At 41.9% G+C, this 16,253-nt stretch overlaps 1 protein-coding gene across 4 annotated transcripts; it reads right to left on the minus strand.

Annotated features, from left to right (window-relative positions):
• Positions 1-958: 958 nt before the first annotated feature.
• LOC119022976 (dystroglycan-like) lies at positions 959-15,865 on the minus strand. 4 transcript variants are annotated; one of them, XM_037104517.1, is made up of 6 exons: positions 15,550-15,865; positions 15,421-15,456; positions 11,893-11,954; positions 11,740-11,800; positions 5,816-6,383; positions 959-4,841 (listed from the first exon to the last, which is right to left on the minus strand). In XM_037104517.1, exons 5-6 carry the CDS (start codon positions 6,236-6,238, stop codon positions 2,523-2,525), a joined length of 2,742 nt encoding a protein of 913 aa, XP_036960412.1. In that variant the 5' UTR covers positions 6,239-6,383; positions 11,740-11,800; positions 11,893-11,954; positions 15,421-15,456; positions 15,550-15,865; the 3' UTR covers positions 959-2,522. The 4 variants fall into 4 exon arrangements, with proteins under 4 accessions (XP_036960412.1, XP_036960413.1, XP_036960414.1 ...); XM_037104518.1 differs by lacking the exon at positions 15,421-15,456; XM_037104519.1 differs by lacking the exons at positions 11,740-11,800; positions 11,893-11,954.
• Positions 15,866-16,253: the final 388 nt, after the last annotated feature.

The following is a 16,253-nucleotide window of genomic DNA, read 5'->3' on the forward strand; positions in this document are numbered from 1 at the left end:
GCTAAAAAGAATCTGAGAGCAGAGATTACTCATTGTTATTGATATTTCTTCAAGAGATGTAGGAGCACAGAGCCTAAAAAAGAAAGAAAAACTGCCCACCTAAATGCCACAGAACGAGAGCTCTTCTCTTAAAATATCACGCCGTCTCACAGGGACTGCCTGCTGCGTATTTGTTTTATTACAACAAAGAGTGTATAGCTCTTGTTATAGCCAAAACCAGCCGAGCGTTGGACCCCGTCGGTGGCTGCTTTTATAAACTCTGTCAAGAACGTGGTGACATATTGTAAAGCAAGGCTACAAAAAGGCAACAGGGTTTTGCTAATATGTACTGTAGAAGGGAAAATCTGGAAGGCAAAGTGAGGCGTGACATATTTCAAACTTACTTATTCAACTTTCAGAAAGTACAAACACTGACATCTCTCAAAGTTTGCAATTAATTATAATCATGACAAAGCCTATTACAACTTTTGCTGTCTATTAGGGCTGCACAATTAATCAAATATAATTGAAATCGAAATATGGCCAAGTGCAATATCCACAGTGCTGAGGTTTGCAAGTGTTTGATAATACATGTACAACGTTTGACAAAACAGCATCACAATAAAAGTATTGTAGTGCTGCAGAGACGGTCCGGTCTGGGGATCTTGTTCTAAAAATGTAAGACAACATGTTTAATACAGACGCCAGCAAATGTCACACAATCATTATCATTTTTTCAGTAAAAACTGTGATACACAAAATCATTTCCACCAATCATTCATATCGCAATAGCTGTAAAAATAATTGCATTATGATTGTTTGACCATATTGTGCAGCCCTACATACAGCATACATCTGATCATGCAGGTAAAGCAGTGTTTGTCAGCCCCTCATACACCTGTACAGATAGACGTATATCCTGAAACATACTGTTTAATCCAGCTCCATTTTCTCAAATAAAAAAGGACTCTACACCATCTTTGAGGCTTTACAAATAGTATTACATTTTATTAATATATTTTCATAAAACAAGTTTAAGACTGTATCAAAAACTCAGTAAAAACATTAGATTTTTAACCATTTTTTCTTATGGTGATATCAGATATGAAATGTACATAATTCACATGTTGTGGTTTTTCTTTGTTCCCCATCATATTGAGATAATGCATTATTTTTTGTGATGGGCACGTTCTTTTGCACCCTCACAAACTATAAAGTCTTTTTTTTTTCTCTCCAATGATTGTGATCATAAATCTAGACATACAATTAAAAAATAAAATTATTTCCCACTCAGGCCCTCCCAATCCCAACTAGGTTTACTGATAAAACACTAACATGGAGTTGTTTAATTTCACAGGCACACAATTATGTACATCCCCCTCATCCCCATGCCCTGCCTGGACTGACACAGGCACTGCACCGATAAGTGCAAAACCAAGAGGCAGAGCAGTGATAATACAGTACTCTAAGCCCGCCCACCCCTCATACCAACAAAACCAACTGAATATAAGAGAGTGGATCCACCTCATCAACTATGATGCCAGTCTCACCTTGCTGTGAACCACAGCATTCCATTGGCCCCTTCATTATTGTTGTAGCAACCCCACAAGGTTTGCCTTGTCATCTCACAGGCAGGTTCAGTGGCACACACATTTAAAAAATAAAATTTAAAAAAGTCATAGTTTGTTTTGTAACTTAATGAGGCTACATGTACAACAGGCGTGATCAGTGTAATGTCCTTTGTGATCAAGTACCAGAGGAATCTCAGTCATGTGGCGAGTTCAAGGATACCAAAAGAATATATATATTTTTTTCCTCTTTAATGAACTACCACTTTCTGCGTTCAATTCTGCGCATGACACGTAGTGCAAGGTTTAACAAGAATTTGCATAAGTGCAAGGTTTGCATGTTATTGTCAAGAGGGAGCAAAGCATAGGAGAGAACACGGAAAGATCAAAGTCTAAGAAACAAACAGATTTTGTGTAAATAAAGTGTTTCATGCTTTCAGTTTGGCTTTTTGTATTACATTCCCCTCTAGAAATAACAGGTGCAAAATCTTAGTAAACCTAGCTGAAGGACAGATAAGAGTGATATTGAACTCATAAAGATTAACATTGTGAGGAAGAGCCTCAAGTCTGTTGTCATGGTGACATCTGCTCAGAGGCCCTGTGGGCTTCAGTCTTTCCTGCATCTTTATTATTTTCTATACAATAGAAATAGAACATTGTTGAAGATAAAATTGACTCTTCTTGGCAAAAACAGACAAAGAAGAATATGCAAGAAGTGAAAAGCAGATCTGAAGGACAACAAAAAAAAATAGTGCTGGAATAACAAACTGTTCCCCATCCGTTTGCCCTGTGCCAGTAGAAGAATTTTACGATACTGTTTCTTAGCCATGATGGTCAAATATATGGGTATGGTTGCCTGCTCCTCTACAAAGTCAAAGCCATTTCATTGAACACATGTAAAATTACTCCTGTAGTAGTTTTCAACAAGCATCCCTACATTGCTCCTGCTTTCCAAACTGAAAGCTTGGGTGTGCGTTAGGGAGGCACATAGGGAGGTGGTGACCTGTATGAGGTCATGTTCTTGGGGCGAGAGCCTTTGCCCTCTATGGGGACAGTAAATGGTGGTGGGGGCTGGTAAGGAGGGGCATTAGGATCATCATCTTGATAAACAGAATACTCCTCCAGCAGATCCTGGTTTAGCAGGGTACTGTGGGGGCCAGCCATGTTGGGGTACTCTGGAGGGGGAAGTGGGGGCTTTTCCTCCTGAAGTATAAGAGGGATGCTGGAAGAGGGGGGCGACTTGGAATCATCCAACTCATCAGCAAATATTATAGGGACTCCTTTCTTGATGAAAGTGGCCTGCTCCTCAATGGTCATCTTCCCTTTGCGTTTCTTGCGGTAGCACACCATAGCAATGATCCCTGCTATGAGCAGCAGGGCTGCCACCACTACAGCTGGAATGACAGTGTGAAGGTAAACATCATCAGTGCTCCTACGACCTGTCCCAGGTGAAGGTGTAGCGGTAGGAAGAGCAGGCATTGGCACCTCTCCTGGTGGGATGAACGTGTAGCTCTGACATTTATTGGTGCCACGAATAGAAATGTTAATTGGTTTGAATTCAGGCTCCATGGCTTTGACGAAGGCCAGTTTAGGTGTTCCTCTGGGATCAGAGATCCTGTTGCTGAGAACTGTGATCTGATCTTTTGGACAAGGACTCTGCTGGAGACTGTTGTTGGTCCATTCCACCACAATGGAGCCACTAGTGATGTTTCTCAGGGTTACTGTGCTGCTGTTGCGATCACCGAGTGCATATGCCAACTTTTTGGTCAGAAGAATCTTCTTATGGACATCATTGCTTAAAGTTTTGGGGTCACCATGGAAACGAGCAGCAAACACAACGGACGGTTTGTCATTAGCAGACCAACGGTTGACTTGAACCTCAAATGCATCCATGATGCTCTTCCCACCCTTGTCAGTGGCCAACATGAAGTACTCATGTTTCCCCTCATGCTGCTCCTCTGGAAGGCCATACAACAGTTGGATAGTGCTGTTGAATTGGATCCAAGAAGTTTCACTCACTGCTTCTTTGGGGGTTTTCTTCAAAGTCAAACGCAGCTTATCAGTAGTACCATCCTCCCTGTCAAAGAATGTATCAGGAGGAATCTTGACCTCAAAGTACGTACCGACCCATGCGTTCACCTGATCAATGGCGTTGCGGATCTCTGGGTTTTGATTCAAGTCTGGAACCACAGACAGCGTGGTACTAACAGTGGTGCGTTTGGGCGGTTTGGGTGTGGTGGACTTGGGTTCACGGGGCGCTGGAGTGGAGGTTTTCGGTTTCTTGGGTTTCCTTGTGGCAGATGGTTTAGGTCTTTTGGTAGTGCTTGGTGGTGTTGGCAAAGCAGTGGCCTCCACAAATGTAGGCCGGGTCATGGTAGGCTGAATAGGGATGGTGCTTGTAGTTCCTATTACTCTTGTGGGTTGGGGAGGTCCGAAGACAGGTGTGTGGGCTATCTGATCTCTGACCCTCATAGTGGGCTTCACTGGAAGAGGCAAAGGGCCGCGGACAGGGGGAGCAGAGTGGTCTGTTGCCGGAGCAATAGAGGGCGATGTTGGTGTAGGAACAACACGCACAGGGGGCTCTGGATGAGTAGTTGGAGGAAGCTGGGAGGGCACTGGAGTAGGAGTATTGTACAACTGCCGTCTGACCCGTTTCACTCCATGGGGCTTTTTGTTGACAATGTGCCAGCCAACCACTGGGTATCCCAGCCTGGCCGACATGGTCCCATCCTTGGCTGAGGATTGGACGCTGCTAATGTCAGGGATACTGCCCTGGTCAAGGGCACATCCGAGTTTCCAAGACAGTAGGGCCCCATTCTCCACCACCTTCTTGGCATTCCCTGGTCCAGCCATGAAAGCAGACATGTCAAATAAGCGGTTGTTGACAACAGGGACCACCCTCATGTGCTCCAAGGGCACATGTGAGAATTTTCTCATAATGCCCAGTAAGTTCACTCTCTGTTCAGCACCCATCTTCGTCAAGTCAGCATCCAAGATGACAGTTAGGACAGTGACGGGCTCTTCGGAGCCACAGGTGAAAGGCTGGATGCCACTGCTATCAGATTGTAGAGTGAGCAGGGCTGGCTCTGAGTCAGCCCGTTCTTCTGGGTATACTTCAATAGAGAAGACTGTACTGGGGAACACTTGGTTGCCAGTCTTTTCAATTATCTCCTCTCCAGACACCAAGATATGATACACACCTTTATCCTGGTCCAGGGCTAAACCTCTCAGAATGCAGCTTTCTTTGTCCCAATATAGCCAGGAGGGTAAAGTCTCCTTTCCCATCTCTGTGAGCTATGGGAGGAAAAGAGAAACACTATTACTTTTTTATACTATAGGGATACTTCTGCGATTTAAGTTAAGTCTGAAAGGGAAAACTCATTACTTATTTCATTAAAGTGATAATTCATTTCCACAAATTGCTATTAAAAGTTACCAGGACCCAAGTGATGTCTTAAAATTACTTTTAGTGTGACTAGGAATTCTAATTTCATAATAAAAGAGAAAAAGGAGCACAGGTAAGTATTGGCAGGCATGGAAGCTGTAAAAAGGAACCTTTTGTTGAATTAACTCCTCTTTCTGGTAATGCCTGAGTTGTCAGTGAAATAGCAGAAAAAGGAAAACGTATACAAAATAAAGATTAATGCAATTCTTTATATCTGGAGAAGAAATGCTTTCACCATCTCCCCAACCAGCCTTCCATATTCCTTTCAGCTAATCAAATCTCACCAAATATTAACAGGAAGCACAGTGAGCGTCTATTCATAATAACGATGTGAGTCATCACTATTCATTTTTAGTTATTACAGTGTGACAGGATATCATTCTGCATCACCACTCAGGCCAATAATAATCTCATCCAATTCATAAGTCTGACTGGAGCAAATTGCAACAGTCTGCTTTCAATCAGCGGTGATACAGTGAACAAAACTGAAGACATAAATACTATACATTATGCATTTAAACAGAAAATCCACTTCGGAAAAGAAAATAAATCAACCCATCAGTACTACAAAGTCCTCTCATACTTTCCATTTTGCTATTCTGAGTCTCTTTCGTTCCAGCACAAATGCTGTTCTGATTATGCACCAATTAAATTTGACCTCATTTAATTCATGTTAAATAATTCACATGCTTTTATTTGTAAATACCAACACATTAATATGAGGATGCTATACTGCAAGTCAAATATTGACAACACAAAATCAGCAGCATATTATCTCAACATTGAATTTTTCCCCGTTATGTCTAATCTTAAGTGTACTTACATGGACACTACAGGTTGCATTGACAGGTCCTGGTGGAACCTTCAACTGGAATACCTGGCCCACAATTGCAGAGGAATCAGGTATGCCAGTGTGCACTCCCCCATTCTTTGCAGAGCAATCTGGGATAGCTGTAGGCGGCCCTTCACCAACCGAAGATGCTGCAGCCTTTAGCTCAGAGAGCACAGAGGACTGCATAGAAGCCTCGAGTTCCACAGATAAAATCTCCACCAGTGTCTCTTGCTGTTCAGGCATGGTGCCGTGGGCCATGGCCACCAGAAGCCCTAGCACCAGAGGGATAGTCCTGCACGAAAGAGGCCTGCTCCTCCCAACATCCCCACAGCTCATGTCTCTCCGTTTATAGTGCATAGCAATAGGCCTTTGGGCTGCCCAACAGATGTCTGTGAACAACTTAAGAGGCCACATGCACTGAGGTCAGTCTGATGATATGCTTCTTGGTCAAAAACCCCTAGTTATTGGCGTTGCTCACAGATGCAGTTGTTTCTCTTTGCTGTCCTCTGTGATCCATGAAGAGATCTTCAGTAGCCTGTTAGACAGCCATATCAGCCAGCTGAGTGAGAAAGCAGAAGAAATACAAAAACAAACATTAGGGTGACAAAGTGACAAATGGAAAAGCACTCTACTTTGAAAATGGTGTATGGTGCCACAGAATATGGTTCCATTATTTAAAAAGACTTGATACTGACAGTGCAATGTACTTGTGCTGTGTCCAAAATCCCCATTTATCATCTAGTGCACTATATTTGGGATCAGATTGCCTATTGACATTGGACATTTTAGAACATTTTTTTTACAGTGAATCACTTTAAAATATGAAATCTGACAACAAATTGCCTGTCTTCATCTAGTCAGTCAACTGCTCTCACAGTTGTCTTGTGATAAATGAAATGTGACTCCCGTTACCGTCTGCTAGTTTAAAATTGAAGCTTTGTGTGACTAGCTGAATGGCAAGTAATGTGATAGTTGTGTGCCTTTAAACACTGTTAACACTGAATACTGACGCAGGCCTAGTCCATGGCATGTACAGCACCGTCTGTCAACAATCCAACAAAACAATGAACTACAGACATACAGTACAACACTATTTTATAGTGAGCAGGAGATTTAGATTTGTATTATTACAGACAAGCATAAACTATTGAGTCTCAGTTCAAGTACATAAAGTAGGTGTGAATTTGGACACAGTATGTTATAGGGTTGTCAACGAATATTCTAATTTTGAATATGTATTTGAATATTTAAAAGAGATTCGATTGTGAAAATTAATATTGGACTGTGAAAAAAAGCACATCAGCAGCTGCTTTGCAAGTGGGTGCACTGCTTGACGGGTCAGGGACAGGTCACAGGAGTGGCACTTGCACTGCGTCACTCACTGCTGAAAGTGAGACACGACAAAAACCGTGTCCGATGCAGACGCCAGAGAGAAAATCGAAATTCCAACTCAGCAGCACAGAGAGTGGTTTGGACTCCAAGCAACCTAAAAAATCCCGTTTGGAAATACTTTGGATTTTGGTCATTAGACAGCAAAAATGCGGAGCCTCGGGATAAAGTTGTATGCAAGCTGTGTAAGTTACAGTTAGCTTACAATTCCACCACTAGCAACATGAGGGTACATCTCAAAAATGGGCATGCCATGATGTCTGAAACTCCAACTAAGCAGCCACATCAACTTATTTTTCACCGTCCGCCACAAGCTCTTTGCAGTATGACAAGAGGCGTGCACGAAGGTGAGCGAGAGAGAGGTCTATGGTCTTAAAAGTTTTATGGTATGGCAATTAGTTAATTTACTTATTTTGTAATGTGTAGGCATGTTTTCAGAGACATGTTAAAACTGAAATAAAAATACCTATACAAGTAGTTATGTCTCGTATTAGTTTATCCTCCTGTTACTGACATAATGCGCAAATATAGATATTCAAATGGTTTGAACCTACGTGTTTTTTTGTGAGGGAATATTCGAATGTCATTTTGAAGCAATTTTGACGGCCCTAGTATGTTATCATTTAAAGTACAATTTATAACCGAAGCAATATTTGGAGACTTTGTAAAACCCTGAACTCAAAACATGCAATTTATAAATGTAAGGATGAATACAATTATCTAAATCTACCGAAATTAAATATACCCAAATCACAGGGTTGTTTGTGCCAATAGTGTAAAATATTATAATATTTATATTTAGATTACACACTCGTAGTTTCAAAGTCATAAACATTATCATGGAAAAGGACACACTGATCTCTCACTGATCTTCACTTCTCTGTCATGGCATTTTCAGTAATAGCGATTCTCATGGGACGCACGAGTGTCAAAGGTTGTTTGTCTTGGGTGTAAGTTTTAATTAGGTGCCCTGGGGGTTGGAATAAGAGTCTCCGTTGTGCTGACCCAGCCAACCCCAATCCTGTAGCACTCAGAAACAGGCAGAGGGGGGTCATCCAGTTGCCTGGAATCCTAATGCCTGACTGGCACAAAGCTTTGACGTCAACTTATACACCAAACAAAATACCGCCGGCTCTAAACCACTTCAAAACCAGCAGGAAGAATTTTCTTAAAGAGGATCTTGTGAAATACTTGTCATTCACAGGGAAACAGTTTGGGTGAGAATCTGTGTCATGAAAACATCTAAGTTATACAATGCTTGAACTTGCCCCTGCAATATTTGGATGATTCATGGAAGAAATGGCCAGTAACAGAGGGCAGCGATACAATGGGATAGGGATCTCAAGGGAACCACACATTAACATTGCAATCAGAAAATATACATATATGGGAACTCAGTCTCAGTCTTTGGGGATAAGCTACAAAATTTAATGAACAAATTGACAGCAGTTATCATTCAAATCTACCATGCAGGCAAATGCATGCACTTCCAATAAACTCCAAATGTACCAACAAATACAGCCAAGTTTCATAAGATTAGTTTGTTTTTCTCCTTCACCCACTTGCCTTCTTTGTGTGTGTGTGTGTGTGTGTGTGTGTGTGTGTGTGTGTGTGTGTGTGTGTGTGTGTCTCTCTCTCTCTCTCTCTCTCTCTCTCTCTCTAGTCAAACAATTTACCATATTTTTAAACCCAGCTAAATACTAAAATAACCACTACAGTTCTAATCCCAACAGTAACATTAGCACTGCTGTTCTGGTGATCAAACATCTGGTGACATCAGGTATCTAAAAAAATACAATGGCCAAATCATTAATTAATCTATTAATTCAGTTTTAGTTCCCGCAGTCAGAAGCCATTTCTTTTTAACCTTTACATCTCATATAATAAGCCTCGTTGAAAAGTCATGTATTCCAAAGGCAGCTTATCAAATAGTTGAGTGACTGTATTTTCCCTGCTGAATGGGGCAGAAAGATTGCCAATGGAAAACACTGTTGCAGGTGGGCGTGATCAAAATCTCTGCAGGAATTGTCAGCAAACTGGTCCAAACTGCAGAAGCTGTGATTATTTGATAAAAAGGTAAAATGTATGAGAAAGCAATATTAAAATGAGGTAGTGTAGAGCTCCAGAGATGCGCTGGCCTACAATTGTTGCTCTCCAGATAGAACAAACCATGTTTGTTTGGTACAGACCATGTTTCCAACACACAGACCTTACTGTGAGCGTGTGTATAATTTTTTTTTCTCTCTTCTTCATATTTTGTTGTTAGTCCAAGAGAATGAGGCCAACCCAAATTGATTAACTAGTGGACAATCTGCGCTTGCACTACACATCCCGTCTATGGACTTTCACACATGCTTTGTGTTCTTTGGTAATACATCCCTCCTGTGAATGCAGATGGTGATGCCACCTCTCCTATTTAATGTTGCTGTTCTAACGCCCTTTTGGAACAACTTGTAAGGGCAGCTAGTTGTTGCAATGTCCTTCAGGGCTACATTGGTTTTTATTTCAATTAATTCACACTGCTGTTGCAATAACAGAACCAGTGGTTAAAAAAAATAAATAAATAATCGCACTTTGAGGAAGGAAAGTAAGATGAAAAAATACGATTAATTATATTGCAAATGCAATATCTGTGAAAATTAAAATTTTCTCATTTGTTTTTTTTTTTTTTTACTATATCAAGTATTGTCTAGTTCACATTATCCCTGACCTAACACATCAATATCTAGCCTGCTGTTAACCTGCTAAATTCACACAACTGCTTCTTTTGCAACTTTGGTTTCTGTGGATGCAAGTATACTCCCACCCCTTCACTCCCTTTTACAATACCTACCTATACTGTTCTGATCTAGTCATAGAATTTTAAGGAGCCAGAATCTCTACAGTGGTGTATAGCTCAGCCAGCGCTACTGAGACAGGCCAGCCCACTGCTTTTTCATTTAAAAATGTGTGATTCATCTCTAGACCAAATAATTTTTTTTTTAAAAAATCAAACAAAGGCAGCTGCCGTCATTTGTTTGCTTGGAAAAACAATTGTGTTAGTAGATCATCTAGTACTAATAAAAACATGTAGGCAAATGTATGCACAACAAAACAGCTGAAACCCTATTGTGTTACATATATGTTGGAAGTTATTATTGTCTACTGCAGGTATGGAGGGGATTTTTCTGGCAAGAAGTGGGCATTTATGACTCGACTGCCAGCTGGGAAAATTACTACATACACTATATTACCAAAAGTATTCGCTCACCCATTCAAATGATCAGAATCAGGTGTTCTAATCACTTGGCCTGGCCCCAGGTGTATAAATTCAAGCACTCAGGCATGCAGACTGTGAAACAAGACATTTGTGAAAGAATGGGCCGCTCTCAGGAGCTCAGTGAATTCCAGCGTGGAACTGTCATAGGATGCCACTTGTGCAACAAATCCAGTCGTGAAATTTCCTCGCTCCTAAATATTCCACAGTCAACTGTCAGCTCTATTATAACAAAATGGAAGCGTTTGGGAACAACAGCAACTCAGCCACGAAGTGGTAGGCCACGTAAAGTGACGGAGAGGGGTCAGCGGATGCTGAAGCGCATAGTGCAAAGAGGTCGCCGACTTTCTGCACAGTCAATTGCTAGAGAGCTACAAACTTCATGTGACCTTCAGATTAGCCCAAGTACAGTACGCAGAGAGCTTCATGGAATGGGTTTCCATGGCCGAGCAGCTGCAGCCAAGCCACACATCACCAAGTGCAATGCAAGGCGTCGGATGCAATGGTGTAAAGCACGCCGTCACTGGCCTCTAGAGCAGTGGAGACGCGTTCTCTGGAGTGATGAATCACGCTTTTCCATCTGGCAATCTGATGGACGAGTCTGGGTTTGGAGGTTGCCAGGAGAACGGTACATTTCAGATTGCATTGTGCCAACTGTGAAATTTGGTGGAGGAGGAATTATGGTATGGGGTTGTTTTTCAGGAGCTGGGCTTGGCCCCTTAGTTCCAGTGAAAGGAACATTGAATGCTTCAGGATACCAAAACATTTTGGACAATTCCATGCTCCCAACCTTGTGGGAACAGTTTGGAGCGGGCCCCTTCCTCTTCCAACATGACTGTGCACCAGTGCACAAAGCAAGGTCCATAAAGACGTGGATGACAGAGTCTGGTGTGGATGAACTTGACTGGCCTGCACAGAGTCCTGACCTGAACCCGATAGAACACCTTTGGGATGAATTAGAGCGGAGACTGAGAGCCAGGCCTTCTCGACCAACATCAGTGTGTGACCTCACCAATGCGCTTTTGGAAGAATGGTCAAAAATTCCTATAAACACTCTCCTCAACCTTGTGGACAGTCTTCCCAGAAGAGTTGAAGCTGTAATAGCTGCAAAAGGTGGACCGACATCATATTGAATTCTATGAGTTAGGAATGGGATGGCACTTCAGTTCATAGAATGAGTAAAGGCAGGTGAGCGAATACTTTTGGTAATATAGTGTACAATCAGTTCAAGTCCACAGGGCTTCTATTCCCTCCACCATCATACACTTACTTCGAAATGATGCATGGCAAGGCTTCAGACTAACTTTTTCCACCATCGTTACTGAACTGTCCTTAAAAAAAAAAAAAAAAAAACAGTTTCAAAACATTTCCAAAGGGACGGTATCCTTATCTTTAATTGTTGTTTAAAAGTATTAACATTTACCTTTACTTTTATCTCCAATCAACAAACTGAATCTGCAACCATCCTTCTGGACTATTTACCCACTGTAATAAACCAGAAACTGTAAGACATGTAATTGTAGACTGCGACAGGTGTAAAGAAGAAAGAAGTATTTAATTTCAGTACTAATTTCTGGAAAACACAATATTACACTGGATAATCTGTGAGAAAAGACATCAAGGAAATAATGCAATCGTATTAATTACTTAAAAGGAACCGAAATAAATCTACAAATCTGCTGCTACACTTCAAGTCCACAATGCATCTTGAGGCTGGTTTGTCCACCGCCATTATAACTCAGGGGAAAAAGTAAAACTTGTCATGTTGTCACATTAAACTGCAGTTCACATTGTAACACTTCATGTTTCTCTGAGTTGACCTGCTCAGTACTGCTGTGTGTTTTAGCCAAATTAGCTCTAGGTTTTGGTAGCCAAACACAAAACAGGGCTCTGCTGGCTGCCTGCTCCTAGTGAACAGCTAACCAGCTCGCCACCTGCCGACTTCAAACCAGATTTGCTGTTCACATTGTAACACTGCAAGAAATAAATATTATGCATCCTCTGTTGATAGAGTTTAATGTGTTCTTTCAGATAAGAACACCCTATATTTGTCTTGTGCTGTGCGCTTTGGAGAGAGAGAGAGAGAGATATAACTATGGCAATAGCGTGTGGTCAGTGCTCAGTTCAGTGATTTCAAACTTAAGACAATAAAAACATGACTAGTCACTCTTAAAACAGGAAAAGGAGTGACACACCGTTTATCCATTCTGTTAATCTGACGTTTTGCAGACTAAAACAAATAGAGTACTGAGTCATGTCTCACCTAACCCATTAACCAGGCTGAGACATGCCCCTTATCTCACATCTATATCCACAGAGTCAGTTCCAGGGAATTTTTTACCTCATGCCCGGCGCCAAATGTACAGCCCTTTTGTGAGCGTGATGATCTGACATAAAAACTCCAAATACTGAGCAATCTCTTCAAGACACACGATTATACAAGGTTACTTAAATGTTGAATCTTCAATGAGCGACAATTTGCCAACTGAGTGTAAAGACTAAACATACTGCTTGACTCATCCATCCGTTTTCTGTTTATATGTAAACCAAACATTAACATGAGAATAGGTTTTGCCCATATGCTTAGTTTAATTCAGAATGAGCACTACGCCGCTACACCTTACCTCAGGCTGTTGCCACACACAGAGATAAAAAGCAACATCTGAGCATCAAAGTACGCTCTCCACAACGTGTCCTAGATTCTATCACGTTCTCATTTCACTGTGTGAGTAATTCAGAATCCAATTAAAACAACAGCTCATTAAGAAATATGAAACATTTTAATATGTCGATTTGTGGCGCTCTAACATGCCATCGAAATGATAAACAATACAAATAAACATCTGCATAACAGAGTCTCTTTGAGATGAGTAAACCTCCATGGTGGGGGGGGGGGGTGTCATTTGAGGAAAATCAAAACATGGCTTAACAAGAGAGCATGCATGACGCCATACAGCCTGTTGTAGAGAGGATTGTCCTTAAAAGCCTTTTACTTCAAAACAATCACTCTGCTTATAGGGTAGTCTAAGAATTGGGCACACATCAAAGCCTCTCTCTCTTTTTTTTTTATTTAGGTAAAAACAACTTGCAATAATCATGTTTCTCATTGCCAATAAAGGGGATAATTATGCCTCACTGTTATCATCATGATCATTTCTTTCAACCAGCGTTGGGGCTGAGCTGTATGCCACTCTTGTTAAAATATTTAAGAAATGCAGTTTGAAAAGCAAAAGTGCTCTAACAAAAAAGGTAATCAAAGTGTCCCCTGGAATTAAAAAAAAAACAAACAAACAAACAAAAAAACGTCAATTTTCCACTCAACACTTATTAAAACCTAATTTTTTCTGTGACAAGCTGAGTGCAATGACACAGGCTGATTTATGCCCAATTCACACTGAGGCCCACACTACTTGGAAGGGGGGAAACCAAACCGTTTACAAGCATGTGATCCATGCTGCCTGCAGTTCAACAGTAGTTAAAACTAAAATCTCAAAAATAATTAGGGCTCCGATGCACAGTGGCACTCAGGGCCAATTGAATTGACGTACCACATCCAGCAGCCTCTAGATAGTGCATGAGCTGAATAACAAACATATCCAACAAGACAAGCTTGCTTTTTGCAACTGCATGTTTCCCTTGTGTTGCCCTCTACACCGCTCGACAAAGTGATGAAATGTGTGGAGGAGAGAGAAAACACAAAAATCGGCCTTGGTTGAGTGAAAGTCTAACCTGGCATGATGACCCGAGAGCAACTCGTTTAACGCTACAAGAAAACTACTGTATGCTGTCAAAACCAAAGTGTTGGAGGGTCAACAAATCACTTTTTTGTGTGTGCGTTTCTGGGAATTCAGGACCAGCAAAAAGCATGAAGAAAATGTAAAGCTTGAGGTGTTTAAAAAAAAAACGAGAGCAACGCCAAATCTCGCCAAATTAGCAGTCGTTTCGATGTAGTTAAATGTTGATTATCTTAATCCGTGTTAACTCACATACAGCCTAAATCGCTAATAATGCTTGTGAGGTTACTGACCACAAACGTACCGAGTCGTTACATTGTGTGACACCGTAATGTTAACGTTAAATCAAAGCTACAGGGTGCTGCTGTAACGTTAGACACGTTGGGAAATCCACGCTAACACAATAGTAAGTTAGGCTAAACCAACCCTGCCAAATTTAACATAAACACCATTAAAAACACTTCGTAAATGACGTGGATTTAAACAAGACACCGATATCATAATACAAATCCTTTCAGGATTGACAGAGAATCAGTGCCCCAGTAGCCAGATCGGTATCCAGTTACTGTCTCACAGCTAACGCTAGCTAACTAACTAACTGTTAGCTACCGGGCCCGTTTCTGCCCCCGTTTAGCTTTATTGGAGTCGGCGGACGAGGCCTTTATAGATGATAACGCCACCTACGATGTTCAACCTTGATTAATCATGCATCAGCCCAGGCTGTGTAAACTCCGTCTTTGCGGCAATATTAATCGTTAAACCTGCCAAAAAAAGAAAGGGGAAAAAAAACAAAAAAACACGGCAGATCCGGTAACAGGCTGCGTTCAGTGCTATCCTACATCTGCTCGTCGCTAGCGCAGAGATGCACCTGTTTTATTCTAGGCGGAACGAGCAGCGAGCCGCCGCCGCCGCTGGGGCATCCACAAAACAAATGCCTGCCTCGCTCCAAAATTATGCAGCTAACATCAACTCTGTCCGCCTGCTTTTACTATGAAAAAAAGCCTTTTGCTTGTAGGCATTAACCCCCCTCCCCCATGAGCGTGTTAACGTGACCCAGCTCCTATCACTTTTGCAAACGTCGAGCAGCAAAGTCGAGTAAGAGCGAAGTGGATCGGAGCGATAATAGCCACCGAGTGAGGCTAACTAACAAGCTAACGTCAGGAGAGTGTGCCGATGACCAAAAAAAGAAAGAAAGAAAGAAAGAAATAGCTAGTTACCTGTCCTGTCAGCGGCACAGGAGTCCCGGGTTAATTCTGCAAACGAGCCGGGTTAGCAAACATGACGAGGCTGGCGTTTTTCACGCCGCTAGCGCTAAAACAGCGACATAACCCAAAATTCAAACTGACCTTGTTAGCGAGCTAACGTTAGCTAACTCGCGCCGTAACGTCTCCTCTTCCACCCGGAGAGCGTCGCGGAGACTTCCCAAATGCCATTAAACATGCGCTTTCCCCTTCAGCGCTGCAGACACATATCTAGGATTTGGTGAGCGGAGTATCGGTGCACAGTCGGGTGGGGGGGGGTGAAAAGATGTATCTCTGTGGTTGGGTTAGTCGGCATATAGTTCACTGCTCTGTATTGTAATTATGTCGATGGCAACCCCTCCCTGGCTGCCTCTGTCCTCCTCGCAGACAGGTCTACAGGTTGAGGCCAATCGTGTGTACCAGCGTGACTCCGCCTCCCTTTTATTTTGGAGACAGGCAGGTGAAAAGATCAACGGTGGAGGAGCTGTGGGTGAAGGTTAAATTGTATCTGCTTTTACGACGGAGTCAGTTACAGAGCTGGATAAAACTTTCGGGGTTTTGGGAAGAGGTAGTGGTTTGAGAAGGGTTGCCAGGCTGGCTAGTGTCTCATTGAGAAAAAAGAATAAAGGTGATGGCTGTTAGGAGAGTAGACAGCAGGGTCCAAAGGCAAAAGTGACTTCAACTGGGAAAATGTGAGGATGTTTGTATTTCTTCTCCAAAATTACATAGTGCCCCTTAAAAAGGTATGAAAAATAACAAAATCAGTGGTACATTTTTATTTTGCTTTTCCATTCTCAGGAAAGGGGTCA

Source organism: Acanthopagrus latus, chromosome 7 (genome assembly GCF_904848185.1).
Source record: "Acanthopagrus latus isolate v.2019 chromosome 7, fAcaLat1.1, whole genome shotgun sequence".
NCBI lineage: Eukaryota > Metazoa > Chordata > Actinopteri > Spariformes > Sparidae > Acanthopagrus > Acanthopagrus latus.